Raw genomic sequence first — 20,197 nt, forward strand, 5'->3', positions numbered from 1 at the left:
GTTGACCCCTCTGCCCCCTGTCCTTGCCGACACCCCTCCGTTCCCAACCTTATTGCCCCCACTACCTGCTGCCCATTCTTGCTGACAACCCCACCCCCAGCTGCCCCTTTTCACGCAACCCCCGCTGTCCCCGCCATTCATGCTGACAACCTCCATATCCTTGCTGCACCAACCCCATGCTTACTGCCACCGCCACCTCTGCTTCCACGTCCATGATGCCCCCACACAACCCCTGCTGCCCCCACCTCCCTCCTTGCTGATATCCCCACCATCCACTTGCCTCCTCCCGTTACCCCCACCCTGGTTACCACTCTCTCCCGGTTACCCGCACTCCACCCCTCCCCGTACCTCCCGCTCTGCCCCCACCCACACCTCCCGCTATTTTTTTCCGCGCTCCCGGGCGCCGCGCGCGCGCACACACTGCCCCCCTCCCGAGCGCGCGCACGCCGCCCGCAACCCCCCCGAGCGCGCACGCCGCCCGCAACCCCCCCCCCCCGAGCGCGCACGCCGCCCGCAACCCCCCCCCCCCGAGCGCGCACGCCGCCCGCAACCCCCCCCCCCCCGAGCGCGCACGCCGCCCGCAACCCCCCTCCCCCCGAGCGCGCACGCCGCCCGCAACCCCCCCCTCCCCCCGAGCGCGCACGCCGCCCGTGACGTGGCGCCTGCCGGCCGGTCGGTGCTGAGCTGTACTTCCTGTCAGTTACGTCAGCCGGTGACGCGTGTGCCGGAGGCGGTGAGGAGCGGTAGCGCCGGTGTTGGGCAGCGTCCGGTAGGTGAGCTCTTCCCCCCCCCGGGCCCCCCGGTCAACCTGCCGCGGCCCCTGCAGTAACGGCCAGTGCTACCCTCCCCTGTCCCGCCCCGCCACCAACCCTCCCTCCGCCGTGTTTCAGGGCCCAGCGGCTTCCGTGCGGCCTGTGTGACCGAGCCTCGGGTGGTTCCTCCGGGCTCGGTGGCGGGTCAGTCACTCCGCCCAGCGACTGCCCACCGCCATTCCGTCCGCAGGGAGGACGGGGAGTGGCGGCTGCCTCTGATTACCACCCGGTTTAATAATGAGCAGGAGTGATCTGCATCGGTGGACCGGGCTTCTTATGTGTGCTGAGAGTCCCAGAGTCATACAGACCCTTCGGCTCAGCTGGTTCATGCCGACCAAGATGCCCATCCGAGCTAGTCCTGCGTTTGGCCCATATCCCTCTAAACCCCTCCTATCCGTGTACCTGTCCAGCTTATGAATTAAAGTTGTAGTTTGAAAAAGTGAACAAAAATGACCGTGGTGAATTGAAGGTGAAGCCAGGAGAGTTTTGAGTGATCTTGGAAGTCCAGAAGTGTCGCTGGGAGTGTATTTCAGAAATGCAAAAGTATGGGTAAGGGTTTCATGAATAACTGACCTAGGGTGGAACTGGCTGTTGTTTTGAAGATTTGAAGTTGAGTTTATTGTCATATGCACAGGTGCTAGAACACAAAAAAAACAAAGTCCATTTTAATGCAAAGTGATCAGAGTGTCTTGACCTTGGTGGTCAGTTTGGTCAAATAGGATGCCAAGGGTGTAAATAGTCTTGGTTCAGCCAGAGGGGATGAATCACAGTGGCATCATGTACAAACTTGTAGATGGAGTTAGAGTAGAATCTGGCCATGTAGTCATGAGTGTATAGGGAGTAGAGTGGGGGGCTGAGGACACAGCCTTGTGGGGCACCAGTATTGAGAATAATTGTGCCAGAGGTGTTGCTGCCAAAGCTTATTCATTGCGGTCTCTTGGTCAGGAAGTCAAGGATCCAGTTGCAGAGGTAGGTGTTGAGTCCCAGGTCTCAGAGTTTGGTGATGAGTTTGCTTGGAATTATAGTATTGAAAACGGAGCTTTAGTCAATAAACAATAATCTAACGTTGGTGTCTTTACTGTTCAGATGCTTGAGAGATGAGTGTAGGGCCAGGGTAGGGATATTTTTGAAGCCGCCTCCTCCTCCTGTTAGCTGTTTAATTCTCTACCATCATTCACGACTAGATGTAGTTTAACAGCAGTGCTTTGATCTGATCTGTTGGTTGTAAGATTGCTAAGCTCTGTCTTTGGTGTTTTAGCATGCATGTAATAGCTCTGTGTTGTAGCTTTGCTAACCTGGCAGCTCAATTCTAATGCCTGATGCTGCTTTCAGTATTCCTTGACAGTGTAGATCAGTGAAATGAGCAGACGTATGACAAATAAAATTTCATGTAGAGGAATGTGATGTAATACATTTTAATGTGAAGTATGAGTGGGGACAATATGAACTAATTGGTGCAATTTTAAGGAGGATACCAGAACTGTGTCACTACATACTATCAGTGCCTTGTGGATATTTTTCTGATGTTTGAAGGTACCAGGACAAATTAAAAGGTTAGTAAAAGAACGTGTGCAGTTCATGGATTTTGTAATGGGTTGAAGCAATTTAGAAACAAAGGAGTTTTTGCTAAATCTTTATCAAGTACTAGTCAGTGCTGAGCCAGTGTGTTGTGTTCATTTCTGGACACCACAATTCAGGGAGAATGTCAAAACCTTGGAGAAATGCTGAAGAAATTTACCAGAATCGTATCAGGAATGAGAGAGCAGGTGTGTGAGAGACTCAAGAAACTGAGTTGTTCTTTGAGCAGAGAAAGTTAAGAAATTTCATAGAATTAAAATTAAAATTGGGTTTAATATAAAAAAAGAGAAACACTTCCCTGTGGCAAAAGGGTTAGTAACCAATGAATCAATATAATTAGCAAAAAAAAACTCAGAGCAATATGAATAATTTTTTCTATACACTGAATTGTCGTGATCTGCAATGCACTACCTGGAAGATGGTGGATGAAGATTCACTTGTAATGTTCAAAAATGAACAATATGAATACATGAGGGGAATGTTTTACAGGGATTTGAGGAAAGAAATAGGAGCGGGATTGATCATAGAATGTTTTTAAAGAACCAGCAGAGGCATGGCATAATTAATTTGACATTTATTTCCTGTTTGGGTAGCATGTAGAGATGCCTACAGTCCCCTATTGAATGGGACATCACTTAATCCAGAAGGAACTAGGCTATCCTGTTTGAATTTGATGTGTGATACCTTCCAGCATGAATTCATAAGGTCTAGGATCTGAAACACAAACTGCTCTTTGATTAAATCATAAACTGGCTTCTGCTGTAATTACCTTTCCCCACCCTGTTCCCTTTGTCCTCTTCCCTTCTGTGCAATATATGCATCGAGCATGTTTATTTGGATCAATATAGTCTCATTCAGCCACTCTACGTGGCAGAGAGTGCCACATCCTCAACTGTCCCTGTGATAAGGATTTCTTTCCAAATCTGCCAGTGATTATCATAAATTTATAACTTCTTGTCTGTGACTTGACCACAAGCTGAAACAGTTTCTCTACATTCATCTCAACTCTTTCATATTTTAAAGATCTCTATTGGTTTTCGGTCTCTTCTGGAGAAAAAAATCTTCCTAACTCCATTGATCTTGATTGTTAAAACTCTTCAATTCTGTTAATGTTTATACTACACTTCTGCTATTGTTTCAATGTTTTTTTTGTAGTTTGAAGACCAAATATGCAAATAACACTGCATGACTCCGTGTATTCCAGCAAAACTATTATTATTATATTCTGATTTCATGTTCCTTTTGAAATAAAGCCCTGCCACTATTTGTAACTTTTTTTAACCTCTTTTAACCCCACGATATGACCACAGCTTTCGTTCTTCCCTCTCGTGTACCGTGTTTGTACATGATTTTGTCTTTGGCTAAATGTGTGTTATATACTAGGATACATCATCAAACTTAGTTTTCTGGGAATATAATATTGATCCAGTAACGGACAAGTCTGGTGTGTAGGCGTGAATCCTGGAGCAAGCTGCACCTTAAAATATTTAATGTATTTCTGCAGAGACCATTTTTGGCTTTGGGAAAAGTCAGTTGATCTAGGTTACGTTTTTTTTGTTATCAATGTCTTGCCTTGCCTTGCTAACTGGCAAAGAGGTGGTTCTTTTCTGTGTGGAGATAGTTCATTGTAAGTGTATGACTCAAACTAGCAAACCTACAAGCTGCATACCTAGAGAGGGCAAGAAAATTAAAATTTTAGATAAACCAAAATTAAATATCAGTTTTCAATGAAAGGAAGCCATTTGTCCTATGTAATGTTCACTACTTTTAGACTCTAATACATATATTTCCTTAATAATAAAACATTGGGCAATGGAATAGGTCAATATATTTAATCTTCAAACTGAGTTAACAGCTAAGGTCTGGTTAAGATAATGGGAAATTTGCAAGAGTTCAATGGTACATTGTTTTACAGTGATAGAAAAAATGTAATGTGCAATGCACAGTGAATTGTGCTACTAAAATATAGGTTTATATAATGTTTCTTGAAATTAGTTGCTGTTTAATGAGGGAAATTTGCATCTGGGGTTTGGTTGTAAATTTTTGTCAGGACATCAGAACTTTTGTGAAATGACTGCATTCTTTATACACATCTGTAGCACAGTATTCTATGTTACCTAAACTGTTGGATGCTCTCTAAACTCTACAGTTTGAATGATTTAACTATATGTGAAGCAATAATATTATGCTCAATATGGTTGCTGTCTAGATGCTGGAATCTCAAACCGTTAAATTGCACAACATTGGCATTGAGTTAATCTAATCCCACAATATTTTTCAGTTCTGTGGCAGCAAGAGACTGCTTCCATAAATGCAATAAATGTTGTGCTGGTTGACCAGGTATCTCGGATTTACTTAGCTTATTATGTTCCATTGAATTTAGCCATTTCATAATATTCTGTTTAACGTAATTCACAGAAATGACATTATAACATATCCAAAAATCTTATTTCCAAATTTTACAAATCGGCCTACATCTTACATCCAGTATTGTATGAATACAAGGAGAAAGGTTCAAGGAAGCATATCGTGTTCTGTCCATTATAGAAACTTGTATGACAGAAAGAAAGAGGATCATATAAATGTATATTTATATGTTGTTTAAATACCAACCTATCCCTCCCTTCCCAATCCAGAAACTTTCATAAGAGGGAGAAACTTTTTAATATAAAAATGCAATGGGCAAATTTTAATCTATGCTAATTTCATGTTTTCAAATAATGTAGCTGAAGTAGATTGCTTTACTTTCACTTTTTTTTAGCAGAAGTCTCCAGTGATCATGGCATCCTATCTAGAATTTATTCAACAAAATGAAGAACGAGATGGCATTCGGTTCAGCTGGAATGTGTGGCCATCCAGTCGACTAGAGGCTACGCGCATGGTGGTTCCTTTAGCTTGTCTCTTCACTCCTTTAAAAGAGCGGCCAGATTTACCACCTATACAGTATGAACCTGTCCTGTGCAGCAGGGCCACCTGCAGGGCCGTCCTTAATCCACTGTGGTAGGATATCTGAATTTCATTGTCACCTTAGGGCAAGATGGTCAGCAGTAATATGAAACCGTTCTAACTTTTTCTGAGGCTAAATTGCTTTGTTAGACTTTTTAAAAGATTATATTTAAAATTCATTTAGTTCTTTGTACAATATATTGTCAGTGAGGTAATGGTAATAATTTAAATCAGTAATGTTTCATTGTTATCCTTGTCAAGTACTGATGAAGGTCACACTGCCAGATGATATTGAGAAAAACAGCCCCAACTGAGAATGGGGTCATACCAAAAGATCTACTGATTCTTCAGAAGATGTCTTAAGGACATTAGGAGGTAGTAATGTAAGGTTGGGTATAAGATTACAAATAAAACTTACAAAAGAGCTTTGCAACATTTTGGCACAGATATCTGAATTTGTTTGAAGGGGTTAATGCTTTTTCCCAGTTTCTCCATTTCATCTGGTGTGGTTACATTTGCATTTGTGGCCTACATTTCACCCTTGATTCGCAATCTCATTCAATGCAAGGTGCTCAGCCTATTATTGTCACAGGCCTGTTTGTTGTATTAAAACTTCCATCTCTTTGCTGGCGCAATCTTTACAGATCCTTGTATTCTAGAGGCTTTTATTTACACGTTAGAGGATATTATTGATTAGGCAATTGTTTATTCAACATTTAGTATGAGTTCTAATATAAATTAAGGGCTGCTTTAATTGGACTCTGAATGAAATTGTATAGCTTGCATTGTCAGAATCCTTGAAGCAATTTGAGATGATAATATTTAGATTCCTTGTATTACCTCCTATACCTCCTATCAGTTTATTTGACGTTGTAGTCAAGTAGATTGCAATAGAGAATGTAGGAATGCTATTTCAAATGCGTTGTTCTGACACTGTGACACCAACTTGACTATATATATATATATATATATGTGTGTGTGTGTGTTATGTGTATATATATATATATATATATATATATATATGAAAAATAAAATAGCTGATGGTATTTCAACTATATAAAAAAATTAATAATCAAAAGTTTTGTTAAAATGCATTGAGTGTGGAATGCTGGATTATTTTTAAATGTGGGTTTTAATAGTGATCAAATTACACTCATACTCTTATTGCAGTTTGGGCAGCCACACAACTTCACACAACATTATGTATCTGGCTCACTATGTGACGTAACTGTGATACGCTTACTATGATAATTGTTGCCATTATACAAACTAGAAAATGACATTGGAGCAATACAAAAACCCCCTGTAAAGTTCTTTCATTTTGAGGATGTGAATCTTTGCAATCAGAATTGTGTGCTGACACACATCATTTGTCCCTAACCGGTGAAGACAAGGAAAAGCATAAGTTCAATGGACTGAAAGTAGTGAGAGCTATCCCTTGAAAGAAAGCAAGCAGGGGCTAGTCAGAATGAACGTGACATTGGTGAGGGAAAAGACAAAACAAGTTAAACATCCCTTTTATTTAAAAACATTTTACTAAACAGTCTGAAATACTTTATCAAACCGGTAGAATACATGGTTCCAAAAACTAAAAAAAACATGCTGGAAATCTGAAATAAAAACAGAAAATGCAGGAAAGACTCAACAGGTCAGACAGTAAGAAAAAGAGAGTTAATGTTTCAGCTCGGTCCCCCTGGAAGAACAAGGGGCTTGGGGTGTCTGATGAACGATCTTGGACCTAAAACGTGAAGTCTACTACTTATTCCCCAGATGCTGAGTGTTTTGTGTTTCTATTACATGCTTCCAGTCACAAATTTTATCAGAGCATCGGTGCAATAATAGGTAAAATCAAAGAGACAGAGTTACCCAATTTAGAAATAAATAACAAATGCAATTGTTAATATATATTTATGTAATGGAAGAATAGAGTTCTTGTTTTTACTAAAGTAACAAAAATATTAATTTGTGCCTTTTTTGAAAAACAGTCAAGTGGACTATCGAGCAAAACTCTGGGCGTGCAATTTCTGTTTCCAGAGGAACCAGGTAAGTGCTAATTGAATGGTGTATATTTCAATATGCAAGCTGTTAAAAGAAAAAAATTAAGAGTTGACTAGAGAGAAAGTAAATTGAACTTTGGTTCTACTTACTTTTTTGTGTTCTTTTAATGTTTCGCACCTACAATATATGCAGTGTAGTGCACGGTTTAGGGGCAATGCACCACAGCCAGTTTTGAAAACTTTCTGTTATGTGAAAAGGTGTTAAACTTTGTTTTAGTCAATGAGAAATAGAAAGAACACTCTACAAATTTTGAAGAACTGGTGCTCTTTACATTCTTTGTGAACAAAAGTGCTTGTATTTGTCATTGTTTACTAACCTTGGTAATGATGCAGGTAAATTGGCGACAGCCCGTGATTAATCAGCATAATTCATGCTAAAAACATTTCTAAGTACTACTGTACTTCACAGAGGTTTCTTTTTTATACTCTGCAGTAAATATTTATTACTTGCATAACCATTATCCAAAATATTCAAGCTTGTCCTGCTGTTTCTATCTTTTTCCTTTATCATACACTCAAAGCCTGTATTTTCACATGCTTAATGTTCCCCTTGGTTTGTCTTTGCTACTACCTTTTCCAGCTTAAGCTATCACTTTTATTGATTTGTCTTCCAGTGTCCATACAGTTGCTTCCACTATGCCTAGGACTCTTGTTTTGGTTCTCTTGGACTCATCTAACTCATTCGTCTTAGGATTAGAGGGTACCCATTTAGAACAGAGATGCTGAGAAAGTTCTTTAGTCAGAGGGTCGTGGATTTATGGAATTTGTTGCCATGTACAGCTGTGGAGGTCCGATCATTGGGGGTGTTTAAGGCGGAGACTGATAGGTATCTAATTAGTCAGGGTATAAAGGGATATGGGGAAAAGGCTGGGAATTGGGGCTAGATGGGAGAATAGTTTAGCTCATGGTGAAGTGGCGGAGCAGACTCGATGGGCCGTATGGCCTACTTCTGCTCCTTTGTCTTGTGATCTATTGGCTCTCTCCTCAGAAGGATCTTCTGCAAACTTAGAGGGTCAGCTTATCATAGAAATGTACAGCACAGAAATGGGCCCTTTTGCCCCACCTCATCCATGTCAACCATGATGCCAAGTACCAGTTTAAATGCCTTTTAAATGCTTTAATTCTATCTGCTTCTACTACCTCCTGTGGCAACATTCCAGATATTCACCACTCTCTGTGTAAGAACTTATCCCTCATTACCTCCTTTAAATTTCTCACCTTAAACCTGTGCCCTCTTGTTCTAGACACCCCTGCCCTGGGAAAAATGTTGTGACTATCCATCCTATCTGTGCTGCTTAGAATATTATAAACCTAATAAGGTCACCCCTCAGCCTTCTATGTTCCAATGAGAATAAACCCAGCCTATTCAATCTTCCCTTGAAACTACAGCCCTCCATTCCAGGCAACATCCTGGTGAATCTCTTCTGCAGTGTCTCTATTGTTAACGCATCTTTCTTGTAGTGTGGCAACCAGAACTGTACATAACACTCAAAGTCCAGTCGAACAAATGTTTTGTACAGCTGCAACATGACTTCCCATGTACTCAATACCTCAACCTACGAAGGCAAGCATAATGAATGCCTTTTTCACTACCCTACCCACCTGTGTAGCCACTTCCAGGGAGCAATGGATTAGCACCCCAAGGTGTCTCTATACATTAATACTTCTAAGGTCTCTGACATTTACTCTATATGTCCTGTCAGAATTTGACCTCAAAAATGCATTACATCACACTTGTTTGGATTAAATTCTGTCTGCCACCCAATGTTCCAGCTGATCTGTGTCCTGCTGTATCCTTAGACAACCTTCTTTGCCATGTATGATTCTTCCAATTTTTATGTCATTGCAAACTTATTATGCAGACCACCTACATTCTCATCCAAGTGATTTATATATATTACAAGCAATAAAGGTTCTTGTGCTGATCCCTGCAGTACACTACTTGTTCCAGATTTCCAGTCAGAAAAACACCCATCCGCCACTACCCTCTGCCTCATATCACCAAGATAATTTAAGATCCAGTTTGCCAACAAGCATCAGATCACTTGTGCCTTAACCTTTTGGACCAGTTTACCATGCAGAACCTTGTCAAAAGCCTTACTAAAATCCATGTAAACCACGTCTACCACTCTGCCTTCATCAATTTTCTTATTCATTCACACACCAGTGTTCAACTTTGTGACCTTCTGCCAGCAATATTGACTGTTATAATTGTTTAACAGCAAGTCTTGATATTTAAGTACTCAATATTCAAATAGGGATGTTTCCCATTCACCTCCCTGTAAATCTTAAGTAGGCTGAATCTGACAAAAGTTCTCTCCACTTTTTAACATCCAGTAACAAAATTGTACTAACATTTATTGCAGTATTCTGATTTTTACAAATTAACTATTTTGCAGTTTTCACCTTCTTACTCGGGCATTTCTGAAGTGAATCAGCCAGCTGAATTACTGCCACAGTTTTCAACTATTGAATATGTTGTTCAGGTAATACGAGGAGCATGTCTATTCATTGTACTAGTAAAGTTCTTTAAAATGGATTCAGTAAGTTGTTTGATCCATCATGCAAAATTGTTTAAGTTGAAGTAAAAGCATTTATTCACTAATTGTCCTATAATTTTTTTTGTTGGACAGCGAGGTTCACCTGCCCCTCTCATCTTCTTGTATGTGGTGGACACTTGCTTGGAGGAAGATGATCTTCAGGCCCTCAAAGAATCCCTGCAGATGTCACTGAGTCTGCTCCCTCCAAATGCACTAGTGGGTCTAATTACATTTGGTCGAATGGTGCAGGTCCATGAACTGAACTGTGAGGGGATTTCGAAAAGCTATGTCTTCAGAGGCACAAAGGACCTGACTGCAAAGCAAATCCAGGTATGTCTGCATGTTGCTGGAAAGACAAAACTATATGTTGCTTCTGTTATTTAAAATCAAACATTTTGTTAAGTCCCATGAACTTGGCTTTAAGAGTTTTATAAACAAGGTTGCGTATTGAAAATTTAATTTTTTGTAATTCTCCTTTTGTAATCAAAGCTAATGCCTTTGTAACATCAGCCTTTTATGGTGGGAGGGAATGTGTGGCTTGGCAAATTTACATAAATGCAAATCATAAATCACTTAAATCTGACTACTTGGTCGAGGGCAGTCATCTTGAATTTCTTAGGGGAATATTGTGACTGTGAAATTAGACTGAATAGTTTTGAACAGGTAATGAGGAGTGTTGATAAGGAATGTGCATTTGATGTGGTCTATATAGATTTAAGCAAAGTAACTGACAAAGTCCCACATAGCAGAATGGGAAAGTAGCAAATCAGGTTCAAAGTTAACTCAGCTAGGAAGCAAAGAAGACCATTTAGTTGGGGTTGGGGTGAATGGATGGCCTTACAATGTGATCCTACAGGATTCTGTGGTAAGTCCTTGCTCTTTGTACTATACATCAGTTATAGATATAACTATAGGGGTGTGATAAAGGAATTTAAGGGTAATACCTTGTGATTAAAATGGAGGAAGAAAGTTATTGGCTGCAGGAGAGTTTATTGGACTGATGTCATAGTCTGAAGCTCATTGCCTGAAAGGGTGGTGGAAGCAAAAACCAATCACATTTAAAAAGTATCTGGATGAGCATTCTGTCCACTGTAGCATCCAAGGTTTCAGATTGAGAGCTTGGAAGTGGAATTAGTCTGAATAGCTTTCTCCAGGTATGGACGCAATGAATTGAATGGCTTCCTTCTGTACCATAAAATTCTATGATAGCTTACAGTTCTTTAATTGAAGCTGGCATTTTCAGAATCCTTGTGCACTATCTTGAGCTTTCATGGACTTTTCTAAGTGTATCTGGCAAGATGTGTGTTTGTATTTTAAAAGTAGTTAATTTAGCTCCCTAACGTTTTCTGTAAAGTAACTTTTGAGGTAGGAACAGCTTTCAGACTGCAATTATTTTCACATATCAGCAGATGTAAAACTATTAATTGTCCAGCTTCATAAATATTTCTCTTTGCTCAGGAGGAATAATTTTTTAGTGCAATAGATTTTTTGAGATATAAGAGCTGTGGGGAAAGTATAGCTGACTTTGGAGCATCATGTCTTTGATATCAAACCACATTTAAAGTAATGTAGTTCATTTATCATTTTTTTCTCTTCAAACAGGATATGCTGGGACTTGCAAAGCCACCAGCAGGAGTTCAAGGAAGGACCCCTCAACCACATGAGCACCCTGGTTTATCGAGCAGGTATTATAGTTGTAGTCTGCTATGATTTTCAGCAAAATATGTGTAATTTAAAGGAAAAGATATCTGCAGGTGTACTTTCTGTAACTTCATTCAGGAACCATTCTATTAAACCTTTGCAGCAATAAGGCTTCTGTTGTAAACTATCATGAGGAGCAAGGTATGGGGGAAAAACTAATAGGAATAAAGGCAGATGAGCCACCAGGACCCAATGGCCTGCACACAAAGGTTTTAAGGGAAGTGGCTGCAGAGATGATAGAGTCATTTGTTGAAGTTTTTCAAAAGTCTGTGTTCCATGAGGGTACCAGTGGACTGGAGAACTGTAAATGTGACTGTTGTTTTAGATTGGAGGGATACAAAAGTAGAATAGTATAGACCAGTTAGCTTATCATCTGTTGCTGGCAAGATGCTGTGGAAGCTATAGTCAAGAAAGAAATAGATCATCATTTAGAGAAGCTCAATGCAATGAAACCAAGTTAACGTGGTTTTTTGAAAAAAAAATCTTGTTTGACAAATTTGCTAGAGTCATTCAAGGATGTAACAAGTAGAGTTGATCGAGAGGAACCTGCAGATGTAGTGTATTTGGATTTATAGAAGTCATTTGATAAGGTGCCTCATAAAAGTCTGTTGATCAAGATAAGACCTCACATTATTGGGGGAAGTGTGTTAACATGGACTGAAGATTGGTTATCACATGCAAGAGAGAGAATCTGAATAAATGGATCTTTTTGGGGCTGGAAGGATGGAACTATTGAAGTGCCCTGAGGATCAATTCCTGTTCCTCAATTGTTTACTATCGATATTAATGACTTGGAAGAGGGGTTTCCTGATGACATACAGTAGCTGGGAGAATATTCTGCAATGAGGATATTTGTACTCTTCAGCAGGATAGAGATAGGTTGAGTAAGTGGGTGAAATCTTGGTAGTTTAATATAAGAAAGTGTGAGGCATTGCACTTCACTAAGAGACATCCAAAGGCAGATTAACATCTAAATGGAGAGGTTGCTAGTAAGTGGAACAGAGTGGATAAGTGGATCTATCTATTCTTGTGCATGAATCACAATGTTAGCTGGTAGCTGCAGCGAGTAGTTACAAAGGCAAATGGTACATTTCCCTTTATTATAAGGGGTTTGGTGTTGGTGAGACTGTACTTTATGTACTGTATACAGTATTGGTTCTCCTATTTAAGAGAGGATATATTAGCATTGAAGGCAATTTAGAAGAGATTCACTAGCCTAATTCCTTAGATGAGAGGGGTTGTTCTTGTCATGAACAGCTAGAGAAATTGGATCTATATTCTTTGGAGGTTAGAAGAATGAGGGGTGACCTTATTGAAGCAAAGATCTTAAAGGGCCATGACAGGGTCGATATTTAGATGCTTCCAGTACCAGGATGAACTGGAATGGAGGAGCCAACGTTGCAACATAAGGATTATTTAAAACTGAGCTGTGTAGAAGTTTCTTCTTGCAGTGGGTGGGTAGTACATCACCAGAATTCTCTGTGTGGGAGGGTTGCGGCAACTAGATAACGGGGTGTATAAAGAGGAGGTAGCTATATTTTTGGAAAATCAGGGAATTGAGGGCTTTGTGGAACTCACAGAGAGGAGGGGTTGGGATCTGGGCCAGATCAGCCACAATCGTATTGCATGGCAGCACAGGCTTGAGGGGCCAGGTGGCCTACTCCTGTTCCTATTTTCCTGTGTTGTCAATTATGAAGATTTGACCATTGCACAATTATTTGCTAGAATTCAAATAATAATCTATTATCTTGTGTCCATTCCTTGTTGAGAAATCTTTTATCAATCTGACATTTTGGAATTGGGTTCCCAATGAGTTTGTCTGTCCTGTCTAACATTTAATTTGGCATGACAGTTTCATACTTCATAGTCTCAGACAATCTGTTAAAGATTCACCAAGTAGCTCCATTTATTTCTGAATAGGTTTTATTAGAAAATATATCACATTTAATCCAGGATACAGTATTTCTTTTGTCTTTAATTAATGTAACACACTTCTGAGCTGCTTTCTTCATTTCCAATATCAACTTGATAAGTCGAGGTAAGGCAGGTATTTTCAATTATATTGAACACTTAATTGGGTCTATAATAAAAATGTCTAAGAAATCAAACTGCCAATCTCTTTTTACAAGATCAGTTGACTTCTGACAGAAAAATGTCAGGAAGAACACCTCTGAGCTGAATCCTTATCCATCAATTCCTGCATTACTTAAAAAGTTGAAAGCACTGCTGTGATATCTTTCACTTCAGGTTATTCCAGTTTACACAATAAGATGATGTACTGTTTTTCTTTAAGGTTCTTGCAGCCTGTTCATAAAATTGATATGAATTTGACTGATCTACTCGGAGAACTTCAGAGGGATCCCTGGCCGGTACCTCAGGGGAAAAGACCTTTGCGTTCGACTGGTGTGGCTCTTTCCATAGCTGTTGGTTTGCTTGAGGTATTGAACTGAACTTTTGTGGCTTTGTGACCTTCAGAACATTCAGAAGCTTCTCGTGACTTATTGCCTGATACTCTGTCAGGATTATACATAAAATCATGTTGGATTGTTTTTATTGGTACCCTAACAAGGAGATACTTGTCAGGAGATGTGGTGGCATAGGATAATCAGATGATCTCCTTCATGGGGGGAAAGCATTGACACACCATTCCAAGCTTTCCTCATACAACTACTGCCAGTTATTGGGAGTCTGGGACCAGCATTCAGCACTAGCTTCCATGGAGAATTCTTTGAATGCAGGCAACTTTCAGAGAATAGGAACATTGGTCATATTTAAGAATAGACTAAAGTAGTGCTCTTTGATGCGGGCCTTACCCTCTGTTGTTATAGCCTATCCTATGATAAAGAGAAAAAATACTGTCCCATTCCTAAGTGGTTTCCAAGATATCCACCTTCAACTGGAAGTGTGCACAATAGATATCTTAATAATGAATGTTTAGCCTAGCAATTGACTAGTTTACTAGCCAGCAATGTTCAATGTCAACTTGATTATAACCCATAGGTTATCCAGTGGGTATTTTACAGAATTCTGAGATTTTGACAGAAAATATTGAAATAATTTTTGTGCAGAAATCTTTTCAAAACAATGCTCTTTGCCATTGTAGTCCTCTTAGTTGCTCCAACTTATGAATTGAAAAAGTGCTTTGAAGATGTATACCCTTTGTCTTGGACAGTAAACAAGTTTATTTTGATTTTCCTTATGGGTGAAATAAATTACTAATATTTGAATTCTTTGCAACAGGGTAGTTTTCCGAATACTGGAGCTAGAATAATGTTGTTCACTGGAGGACCGCCAACCCAGGGACCAGGCATGGTGGTGGGCGATGAACTAAAAACACCCATTCGTTCCTGGCATGATATAGAAAAGGACAATGCACGGTTCCTGAAGAAAGCAACCAAGGTTGGTCATCTTTTATGTAATTCTTTTAATATTGAAGACCAAATATTATTGCTTGTATAGTTTTAGATGTGAAATATCTGAGATTTGGAAGAGTGAATGTTCCCCAAGTGTCTTCCATATAGTGTGAGAGTCTACTCATTTTAAGTGATATCTTTTTATATGGTTGTTTAAATGAACAGATTGTGCATGAAGATATGCACAAGAAAATTGTAAATCTGTTTGTAAATGATGTAAAGTTACAAAATTATTGCACAAATTCATTTTCGTAACTCAGTTCAATTTAGTCTTATTCCTTTAGACCCATTTCATTTTGCACATCTGTCATTTATTTACTTTGCTGATTTTACACATCTAAATGATTTAGAGCCAAAGTCTTATCTTTACGACCTTGTTTGGAAATAGAGAAATGTGGGAACGATTTGGTTTAGAAAAAAACTTGCATATTCCTGGGATTATTTGGTAATGACAGCTTTGTGAAGCACATAAGGATTCATTGTGCTTGTGCCAGGTCTCAGAGCTACTAATTAGTCCCATCTGCATTGCCCTACAAATTTTTCCTTTATAAAGCAATCCAATTCCCTTATAAAAGTTACAATTCCATAAAAGATTTACAACTGTCCTTGTGTAATCTGCCAAATCCATCGACAGGAAGTGAACCAACATCGCTGTCCTCTCCCAGGTCAACATTCCTAGCACTGAAGCTCTAGTCACACTCGCCCTTCTCCCATGGGTAGGCTACATCGTCTGCATGTCCCACACCATACTGCCAAAACATGCTCTACTCTGAGCTCCATCACTGCAAGGGATTATCAGGAGGACAGAGGAGATGTTTCAAGGATGGTTTCAAAAGCCTCCTAGGAAAATGTGTAACGTCCTCCCGACTCTGCCATAACATGAGCTTCAATTTGTCAACTAGCCTTTTAGGTGGTACTTTGAAAAGGTAACGTGTATAATCATTTCATTCCTAAATCCTGCAAAGCTTTGGATGGGCTTCTGAACCAGAAGGGTGTGGGTACATGGCAAACTGCAATAACGAAGTATATAATTTAGACAGATACTAGATCATAAACTAGAGGACATAGATTTAAGGTGAGAGGGGATAGATTTAAAGGGGACCTGAGGGACAACGTTTTCACATAGGGAGTGGTGGATATGGGGAACCACTGCAACAGGAAGTGGTAGAGGCAGGTACAGTTACAACATTTAAAAGACATTTATACAGGTACATAAATAGAAAAGGTTTAGAGGGATAGTGGATAAACACAGGCAAATGGGATTAGCTCAAGTAGGCAACTTGGTTGGCATGGATGGGTTGGGCCGAAGGGCCTGTTTCCTTGCTGTGTAACTCTGTGACAATACTAAGAGAGCCACAATGCACTGTCAGAGGTCCTTCTAAAGAGGATATTAAACCAAGAGCACTGCCAAACTGCTCATGTAGAAACATAATATTCCACAGCACTATTTCACTAAGGAGTTGTGATGTTCAGGCCTCTGGATACTCGTCCAGTTGCTTGACCACAATGCTACCATATCCACTTCCTCTTTTTTGGAATCTTGTAATGCACAAATTGGCTGTTGCATTTTAACAATAATCATTCTGTGATATCTTGAGGTGGAATAAAGGGTTACAGAAATTCTCTTCCTCATTCTTTCATGTATTGCTTCTTTACAAAACCAGTTCCAGAGTCTCTTCACTGCTGAAACCCTTGCACTTGTTTTCTCTCCTGCTGGCAACGTTAGTGAGTTTGTTCTTCCTTTCTCAGTTATATTGGGATAATATTTCTTCTGTTACATGTTTATAATTTTCTAATAATTTACTTCCTATAGCACTATGAGGCTCTAGCAAACCGTGCAGCAGTAAATGGACATTGCATTGACATCTACGCTTGCTCTTTGGATCAGACTGGACTTTTGGAGTTGAAGTGCTGCTGCAACCTGACTGGGTACGTGATTTCCAAAGAAAGCGAGCAATACGAGTTCAAATTAATGGAGAAGAATGCCTACTTTTAATTGTTAAAAAAAAGCAGCATGCTTTGTACAGAAAAGCATAGTATTGTATAACTTAGTTCACCTGCTTTTTCCAATTACCCAAGCTCAAGCTGTTTTTTTTACCAGATTGCATGAAAGCAATCTGGTAAAACTTCAGGGAGTCTATATTCCAGTGCTTCAGATATTGCAGGAAAGAATAGATAAGAAATAGGATGAAATGCATGCAGGAAAGAATAGATAAGAAATAGGATGAAATGCAAGTAATAATGTTTTTTACCCATTTATCTCCCTTAAAGTTTTGATTGAATTTGCTTATAAGATTTTGCTCAAGACATTCTGTGATTAAATAGTGCACTTCCTAATTGTGGCCACTGGATGGCAACATTGACCACATCAAAGGAAAGGTGGGGGGAACAATGTTGCAGTCTGAGGCAAACACCCTGGGATAAGGGAGCCTTTCCTTTTTTAGTGGGTTAGAAAACTGGGTCATGGTTAACTATTGTTCAAGTATATGCTAAAAAGCATTTGACTTCTCACAATTATAAATTCTCTGAACCAGCTCAGTGGCCAGTGTAATGGAACAGAGCTTACTTTTTTTTCTTTGTATAATGATGTATTTTTGTATTAACGACAGTAACCTACTGCAATTTTATTAATGTTATTACAAATAATAATCAATTTTATTCAGATTATCTTGTCCTATGCCTGTGCTTAAACTGGATATGACTTTTTAAAACAAAAATCAACTGAATCATTTTAAAAAGAAACAGACTGTGTAGGAACTCAGTGGGTCAGGCAGCACCTGTGGAAGCCAAGGGATAGCTGACGTTTTGGGTTGAGACCCTGTATCAGAACTGTGGGATGCTGCTCGACTCAGAGTTCCTCCAGCTGTATGTCTTTTTGCTCCAGACATCTGAGTCTCTGGTATCTCAGCTGAATCATTTACTAGTTTCATTGGTGTGTAATTGGTCGGTTTCATAAATAAATTAATTATTAAACTTCTAAAACCAGTGACTGAGCACCTATGAAAATAATTCAATTTGAGGAGCTTTCTCCAGTGGCTGCAAGTAGAAATTAATTGCAGAAATAATTATCATTATTTCCATCTTGTGCTGTGGTCTGTATTGGGGACAGGCTGATTTTGGGAAAAAGTACTTTTAAGCCATTTTTAAAGATTGTGGACACTTAGTTACACTTAACAAAACTATAGTTGAATTTCCTCAATCTCTTCCCCTGCTTAGGCCAATGTCATCTTGGATTGTGTTGATAAAGCTAGGTGAAACCTTTATTCTAATCTGATAGTCCAAGTCATTGTACATCAGCTACATAATGGAGTAAATTGTATGACACAGAAGACATATTTTTCCTTCATTGCAGAATCTTTCAATGAGGTTATCAAGAAAAGCCAAACAAAACCCATAGGCACAAGAAAACTGAAACAAAAATAGGTAATTTGAGAAATCTGTACTAGTTCAATTGGGGGAAAAAAAACAGAAAATGCTCGGACGGATCTGTGGGAGAGAAATAAGAGTTAATATTTCAGGTTGATGAGACATTTCATCACCAGGTCAGTTCGTACTTTGTGAGGAGGGCAGACAAGTTCATAGTTCAGGCCAAGGTGCTTTGTTGGAACAGAATGTCAAATTGGCCTTTGTTTTGTGGGCTACTCCCTGTTGGAAGCTTGATTCAGAATGCCCAAATTCATTATTGTGGGACCCTTGGAGACACTGGAGACGTTCATCCCTTCTCTGCTGATATGATTCCAGAAATTAAAGGACTCTGTACGAGCCCATTCCTCTGTGTCATTGTTAATGTTAGCTTAATTCCACACATGGGTTCAATCCAATAGGAAGGAAAACAATACAGTAGGTTTCACCTTACCATCTGGGTGTGTAACTTGTATCACAGAGCTCCTGACAGTTAGAGAATCTGCTCAGTTTTCAATTTTGTTAAGCCTGATGGAAACTGATGAGAATAATTTCTGGAACAGACTCTCAGACCACAACACCAGTTTTAACACCTAGAAGACAAGTTTAAAATCTACTGTGTATATTCAAACCTCAGTGCTCAAATAGCTAAGCAGATGCTATCTACTAATACAGTGTCTGCCAGGTGTTTTCATCATTGATGAAAATCTTTCATTGATGAAAGATGTTTTCATCACCAGCTTTGATTTACCAGCATCTTTTCCTCAATATACCTGTAACAGTTGTACTCCTTATCTGAATATTTTAAGTTTGTCCTGATGGATGTTTGTAGTAAAATAACTTCACAGTTTGTGTCCACCTTTCTAAATCTAGAGGTTACATTGTGATGGCAGACTCTTTCAACACTTCCCTCTTCAAGCAAACGTTCCAAAGGGTTTTCAGTAAAGGTCTGCAGGGAGATTTCAGAATGGCATTTGGTGCCAGTTTAGAGGTTAAGGTAAGCAAATATCTTAATGCAGGTCCAATATTTTAAACACTGTTGACTTAATCTTCTATTACCTGAGAAGAGGTTGTCACCACATTTCTGATATCACCAAACAAGCTACATTACTTCCTAGTAGGAGATGTACTTTTTTTTATTATCACTTTATTGCTTACTTCCTTTCTCTTGATTGCTTCCTTTTTCTACTACTATTGTCTTCACCATGAAGGGAGCAAGGTCGTAAATGAAAGCTTCTCATCTATATTTACCCTGGAGAAGGACGTAGAAGCTAGTGAGTTCAGAGGAGCGAACAGTCATATCCTGAGCATTTCAACATTACAAAGGAGGAGGTACTGGAGGTCTTGAAGCCATTGTGCATGGGAGATTGTATCTCACGAGTTTGTTGAAGAGATGACTAAGAAGATTGGCAAGGGCAGGGCAGTAGACATTACTACAGCAAGGCCTTTGACAAGGTCTTGTATAGTAGGCTGGTCTGGAAGGTTAGAAGGCGTTACCAACTGGATATAAAATTGGCTTGGTGGTAGGAGGCAAAGGATGGTAATGAGGGGCTGTTTTTCAGACTGGAGGCCTATGACCAGAGCTGTGCCACGGGAATCAGTGCTGGGTCCTCTGTTGTCTGTCATACACGTTAGTGATTTGGATGAAAATGTAGGTGGCATGTTTCGTAAGTTTGCAGATGAGACCAAAGTTGGTGGTGTGATGGAAGAAGGTTGTCCAAGGTTACAACAGGATATTGATCAACTGA

General features: G+C 39.7%; 1 protein-coding gene across 6 annotated transcripts in view; it reads left to right on the top strand.

Moving 5' to 3' along the window:
- Nucleotides 1–651: 651 nt before the first annotated feature.
- The window catches only part of LOC127568266 (protein transport protein Sec23B), a 39,206-nt gene continuing 19,660 nt past the window's right edge, over nt 652–20,197 (top strand). For 2 of the 6 annotated variants that reach the window (XR_007955985.1, XR_007955984.1), the window contains exons 1-9: nt 5,152–5,390; nt 7,322–7,379; nt 9,793–9,879; nt 10,027–10,263; nt 11,536–11,618; nt 13,928–14,072; nt 14,875–15,033; nt 16,861–16,976; nt 19,323–19,446. Coding sequence is in view for 4 of the 6 variants with exons in the window: in XM_052011813.1 (XP_051867773.1) it covers nt 5,170–5,390; nt 7,322–7,379; nt 9,793–9,879; nt 10,027–10,263; nt 11,536–11,618; nt 13,928–14,072; nt 14,875–15,033; nt 16,861–16,976; nt 19,323–19,446 (1,230 nt within the window). In the remaining 2 variants the exon portion in view is untranslated. Of the gene's footprint in view, nt 774–5,151; nt 5,391–7,321; nt 7,380–9,792; nt 9,880–10,026; nt 10,264–11,535; nt 11,619–13,927; nt 14,073–14,874; nt 15,034–16,860; nt 16,977–19,322; nt 19,447–20,197 lie in introns of those variants that run through there. The other 4 variants (XM_052011813.1, XM_052011814.1, XM_052011812.1 and 1 more) reach the window with 4 other exon arrangements.

The sequence above is a fragment of the Pristis pectinata genome, chromosome 3 (assembly GCF_009764475.1).
Source record: "Pristis pectinata isolate sPriPec2 chromosome 3, sPriPec2.1.pri, whole genome shotgun sequence".
Classification (NCBI taxonomy): domain Eukaryota; kingdom Metazoa; phylum Chordata; class Chondrichthyes; order Rhinopristiformes; family Pristidae; genus Pristis; species Pristis pectinata.